This window comes from Scylla paramamosain, chromosome 3 (genome assembly GCF_035594125.1).
Source record: "Scylla paramamosain isolate STU-SP2022 chromosome 3, ASM3559412v1, whole genome shotgun sequence".
Lineage (NCBI taxonomy): Eukaryota > Metazoa > Arthropoda > Malacostraca > Decapoda > Portunidae > Scylla > Scylla paramamosain.
In genome coordinates this window covers 9,802,501-9,808,805 of record NC_087153.1, presented here as the reverse complement: position 1 = coordinate 9,808,805, position 6,305 = coordinate 9,802,501, and the positions used below count along the sequence as shown (strand labels likewise).

Below are 6,305 nucleotides of genomic sequence, written 5' to 3'. Positions count from 1 at the left end.
TTCATCTAAAACCAAAAATCGTATAATTGGGCCTATAATTCGTATCAATAAATTGGAAACTCGTATCTCTGGAACAACATTTTTTCTAGAACCAAAACTCTTATCTCTCAATCCCAAAACTTTCAAACGATTCACGTCTATCCGACAAAAGGTAACTTCAAACAACTTCAGACTCCCAGCAGGGTTGAATCAGGAAGTCACAATACAAGTGCACCAAGACTCTTATCTCTCAATCCCAAAACTTTCAATCCACTCACGTCTAACCAACAAAAGATAAGTTCACACTCTCACCAGCATTGAAGCAGGCAGCCACAACACAACAGCAGCAAGACACACTTACCTTCACTGCCAAGTTGGTCTCCCTCATCCGCTGGATAGTGGCCTGGATGCCCTGCAGCTGCCGGATGTTCTCGTCTGTAGAAACAAAACATGCGCGGCTTAATTGGGTGATCAGCACACTCAGGTAACCCAACACTCAACCATACAAAACTAAACTAAAAATGTACAAGTTATTCGTAGTTCTCTCTCTCTCTCTCTCTCTCTCTCTCTCTCTCTCTCTCTCTCTCTCTCTCTCTCTCTCTCTCTCTCTCTCTCTCTCTCACATGATCATAAATTAATTAAATGTACAAATATATAAGTATGTTAATGAATATACTGATTTTTGACGCTTTGATGGTGGTGATGGTGGTGGTGGTGGTGGTGGTAGTAGTAGTAGTAGTAGTAGTAGTAGTAGTAGTAGTAGTAGTAGTAGTAGTAGTAGTAGTAGTAGTAGTAGTAGTATCATTATCACCATCATCATCATCATCATCATCATCATCATCATCATCATCATCATCAACACCAACACCACTACCACCATCGTCACCACCACCAACACTATCATCACCAGTAATTAGTCACAGCAAGTCGGGGGCAGGACAAGAGTGGCAGCAACAATCCCAGCTGTCGGCCTGAGTCACGGCACGAGCAGGACTCATCAGCATGCGGTGGCTGTGGGCGGCCTGAGGCTCACCGACGCACCGAAGTTATCAGTCCGGGCAGCTAATTAACATACACCCAAGGGGCTGAAATCTGAGCTGCTTCCATCTGTGCCAGTGCGGTGTGGAGCCATACCAGCTTATCCTGAGGGTAATGTCACGCACGACAGACCCCAAATGTCAAGGTGATTAGCCAGTCAACAGAGGAACATTCCTTAAACTTCTTATTTTTCTTACTAACACTTGAGATTACGCATATTAGACTTCAAGAGACGTCAAGGTGGTCACTCAGTCAATGAAGGAACATACCTAAGACTTTTGAAATACCTGCCTGTGTTTTTTTTTTTTCCCTTTCCTAAGACTTGAAATTACGCACATTAGACCTGAACTGGAAATGTGAATTGTTTTACTAAGATTTGAAATCATGTATAACTAACCTCAGGTGATGCTAATTTACTTACTCGGTTAAGGAAACATCCCTAAAACTCTGGAAACTCTTTTTCTTTCTTCCTTGCTCCAGACCCTGAAGTCACGTACAACAGACTTCAATAGGTGTCAAGGTTCTTACCCAGTCAATAAAGAAACATTCCTAAAACTCTGGAAATCTTCGCCTATTTTTTGCTTACAGAGACTTAAAATTACGCACAACAGACTTCAACATATGCGAAGGTGGAAATTCTTGCTTGTTACTATTTTTTCCCTTCTAAGAGTTAATCGGTTTTAAGAGCGGAGAATCAAGACTCTTCAGCTGAAGGAACTAAATTGGCCAACAAATTCGAATTTCGATTACTAATCAACTTTTTTTTTTTAAGCGAAGACCACGATGTCGGAGGCATGACTAGAAGACAAAATGATACCAAAGCTCACAGGACTGACGTGGAGGAGGAGGGCGATTTACAAACTATAATATATGCTCTTTAAACGACTACCCACTATGTGATGTGAAAGGTGATGGGGGAGACTGATAAAGCGAGTCTTGGGGCCTTCTTAGTGAAGGTGGCACGGTCATAAGAAAGGCGTGGGTGGATGCTGATCGTGGCGGTGGCGTCATCACCAGTAGGAGGCATGGAGAGGCTGGAGGAGGCTGCAGACGGACAGGGAACACACTATTGACCGCGGGGCACGATATGCGCCAATATCTCCTTGCTCCTGCTGCAGTTAAAGGGAATGTACCCGCCGGGTGCTGGAAGTACTCGATCCTCATGAAAATCTAAAGGAAGCTGTCACTGTCTCTATATTCTAGTGCCCATGTCCCCTTTCCCCTTCCCCTGCCATACGCTCCTCACCAGCCCGACGCCGCTGCCTCACCGCAAGACGCAAGAAAGCCAGTCAAGGGAGTGTAAGAGCAGAGAAAGTTAACAGGTTCCTGTCTCCCGGGTCTGGATCGGCGAGTGTTGCACGGAAACTTGATCGTAAAGTCTGTACCTGGAAGTGCTGGAGACGCAAACTTGACGCATACTGTCGTGAGTAAACCTTTCTCATCACGAAACTGGAAAGCATCGCGAACCATGAGCGAACTTAAAGCCTCAGTGAGACTATTCACAAAAGTTCTTGAAACCATAAAAAAAAAAATATAGTATACAACAATGGAGCCTCATGAAGAATTTATGTCTAGCACGATGTTATCTATAAGCACAAGGAAATTAACGTACTATTTTACGAAATAAACTAATAAACGTCGCGGAACATGAAGGTAAAGGAAGAGCTTTAAAGCAACACATTCCACCAGCCAGCGCCGGGGAGTGTCGGCAGGTGGTGGTGGTGGTGGTGGTGGTGGTGGTGGTGCGAGGCCTGGACACTGGGACACCTGGGGAGGATACGCTGGTTTTTCGATACAAACCTCTTGACTGTACGCGACGCGAGCCTCCCTTCACTATTGTGCCAAATCTGACTCACGGATCATATCTTCATGTGTAATTTAGCATAATCCAGCTCTTTCACTACTAAAAACTCATTGAGTACTCAGTCTTTCTACACAAATCATTGATAAAAAATAAATAAGTCGGCTTCCTGCAAAGAAACGCTCAGGCGGAAAATCTGCATCAAATGAAGCACATCAGGCGTGTTTCGGTGTGAGGAATGACGTGCCTGTTGCCTTCGCCTCAAACTGAAGTGAGTATGTTCATTAACATTTTTCATTCTTTCTTTGTGGTATGAGGTAATGCATTTGCTGTTTTATAAGAGTAGCTTTAAAAGAAGATTAGACAAATTTATAGATGAGGACGTTAGGTGGAAAACGGTAGACACGTATGTTTCACACGCGGACTGCTACATGTAGGCCTGATGGCTTTTTGCAGCTTCCCTTGTTTTCTTATGTTCTCAAGTTTTTATATAATAACGATCTTTAAACAGAAAAAATTATAGCACCACTTCACAAAATGCCGCCCAGACCTGCACGGATGGGCGGACAAAGACAATTTAGCGACGCTCGTACTTCCCCACCCGTGGTGTGTACGTTGCCCTCTGCCTGTCCATGAGGTGAAGGATATCGTGCACTGTGGAGGACACCTCTGACTGAAACCAGGCGCTCAGTGTGCCTGAAAAAGACACTTGTTCATCTCAGGACACACACAACAGATAGTTATCATCCCCCCCATCCCCCCTCTCCTTTTCTCCCTTCCACCACCACCACACCTGGAAACCATGAGTTACCTGCCAGGTCTCTTTATTTATTCTCTTTTCTTTCTTCTTCACTTCCCCAAAACGAATTAATGTTATTTATATTTTTACAAAACATAAGAAAAAACAGGCGTGGAGACTCTTCGAAGGAGAGAGCATTAGAGAGCGTCATTCCCTGCCAGGTGGTGATACCAGATTAGTGGCCACTCGTCTGCTCCATCCAGCAGCCAGCCAACAGCCCGGCCAGCCATCGACGAGGCGGACTCACGAGGGAAAAGACAGAAGGGCAGACCGCCGGCCAGTCATGTGGGAGTGTGCAGCTTTACGTGTTTTCAATCAGACCAAACCCTCCGCCCCGCACTGCCATCATTACCCACCACCATTACCGACTAACACGGTCACATACTGCTACCCGCACGTCACCCAGTGCCCTCCGCTGCCCTTGTCTTGGGAAAGATGCTCATATTTACTTCCTTTCTAGTTATTCAAGTAAGAAGAACCAGTTGTCCAAGATCCTCTTTAAGCCCTGCAATAATGTTTTCTCCTTTCTACCACGTAAGCCTTCAAAAGGTCATAGTCTTTATGGAATTTTTTTTTATCTTTTGTTTATCTCCATCAAAAGGAAAAGATTTTTTCCTCCCTTATCCTCCCGCTTTCATGTGACTAAAGGGAGAGACGAGTACACGCCCGGCCCATCGCGGGGCGCCCGGATGTGATGATGGAGCCCCGGGCAGCCCTCTTAGGATGGAGCTCCACCCACCAACCACCACCACTACCACCACCCACCATCACCACCACCACCTCGCCCCATGGTGACTCGGGCCTCGCCTCCTCGCTGCCCAACCTGACCAATCTCCCCAAACAAGCCGGCAATTGGACTACTCCCGCAGGGGCTGGTCCTCAACACACCCACACTCACACACACACACACACACACACCACACACACACACACACCTACCACCTTCACCACCTACTACTTCAACACTCCCTCCTCCCCAACTTCCTCACTTGGCTGCCCGACAAAGTGAAATAATTAAATGTGTATATAAGTTCCCCAAATAGGAAGGGACTTTGAAGCATCGAGGTAATTACGTTTCGTAGTTGGTTCGTAGCTACTGCCCGGTGGCGCGGTAGGAGGAGGAGAGCAGCGAATAGAACTGTCCCTCTATACAAACGCTATATAAATTCATACAAGATACATTTTATCTCATTATACCCTAGAGTAGCGGAAAACCGTCCTCTCTCTCTCTCTCTCTCTCTCTCTCTCTCTCTCTCTCTCTCTCTCTCTCTCTCTCTCTCTCTCTCTCTCTCTCTCTCTCTCTCTCTCTCTCACTCTCTCTCTCTCTCTCTCTCTCTCTTAGCTGAGTTATGTGCAAGAGGATAGTCATCATTATCAGTATATATCAATAGATTTTCACTTGTAATAACCACCACCACCACCACCACCACCACCACCACCACCACCACCGCCGCCGCCACCAGTAACCCCGCCAATCATACAGCGACACACAAGCAAACTAGTAGACTCCCGATGACTGGCAAATTTTTCCGCGAGCCTTGAAATGACCAATAATTCAAGATTCATGAATAAGCGAACAGGTACCTCACTACTGACACTTGATTATCTAACTTCTTTTCCGAGCCTTGAAATGAACTAATACACGCGACTCTACATGACGACTAACACTTCTGACTGGTGAGATGACTATGATTAGACTTTTTTTTTCGAGCCTTGAAGTGACTAAGGCCCCATATTCAAGAAATGCTTTGCTCTCACCACGACAATTGTTCAATTGCCACAGGGATGTCTAGCCGGGTTCTTACGAGTGTTTCTCCTGTTAATAATATAGAATTTTTTTGTTAATGTCACTAGAAAATTAAAAAAAAAAAAAACAAAACACCCTTAGAAAAACCGTGCCACTTCACCCAGACACCCATTTGAATAGTAATCGAGGTCCCGGCCAGATGGGTTTCATAATATGGTCCGTAATACTCGAGTCAGTAATTCGGAGCTCAGTACGTCACGACCAACACTCTTGCCTGCAGGATCAACGTAATGCCATAAACGTAATCACTCGATAATGTTACGTCAGTCGCCTCTATGGCCAATGCCGCTTTAATAAGAGCAGCCAGTGGGAATTTCGACGGTTTGATTAGAAACCAAGAAAAAAAAAATGGGAGAGCAGAAGGGGCGGAAAAAAGAGAGAGGAAAAAAAAAAATCACCCGGCGAGAGGAGCCGAAGGGAAGGCAGGGAGGAGGGTAGTGATGTAAGGACGACCTCATCTTTAGGGTTTTGTTTTGCTGTAGTCCAGTGGTGGTGGTGGTGGTGGTGGTGCGTGGTTGGTGGTGATGAAGAATACTATGCCAATAAAACAACGAGTATATCATATCTAACGTAAACTAATCTAACCTACCTAATGCAGCCTAATCTAACGTAAGCATAATCTAACCTAACCAAACCTGAACTACCACACACAGACTCAAGACTACACAGTAAAACACTGTACCTCAACCAAACACACTCACAGACACCAAAGAAAGACTAGAAACGTACATACATACAAACGTACAATAACATTCACGCACTGCTAACTTGACTCATCACTTCTCAGTCGCTTTATATTCAAGATAACATGCTTCTACACAGTTCTCTTCTCCTTCTCTTCTCTTCTTTTCTCTTCCCTTGCACTCCAGGAATAACAATTT

The 6,305-nt window shown here is 45.1% G+C and overlaps 1 protein-coding gene across 2 annotated transcripts in view; it reads right to left on the bottom strand.

The window, feature by feature from the left end:
* Positions 1-244: 244 nt before the first annotated feature.
* Positions 245-6,305, bottom strand: part of LOC135090087 (ALK tyrosine kinase receptor-like) — a 79,052-nt gene continuing 72,991 nt past the window's right edge. For both annotated transcript variants that reach the window (XM_063986402.1, XM_063986412.1), the window contains one exon: positions 245-414. In XM_063986402.1, coding sequence (XP_063842472.1) covers positions 260-414 — 155 coding nt within the window. In that variant the 3' untranslated portion in view covers positions 245-259. The remainder of the gene's footprint in view (positions 415-6,305) is intronic.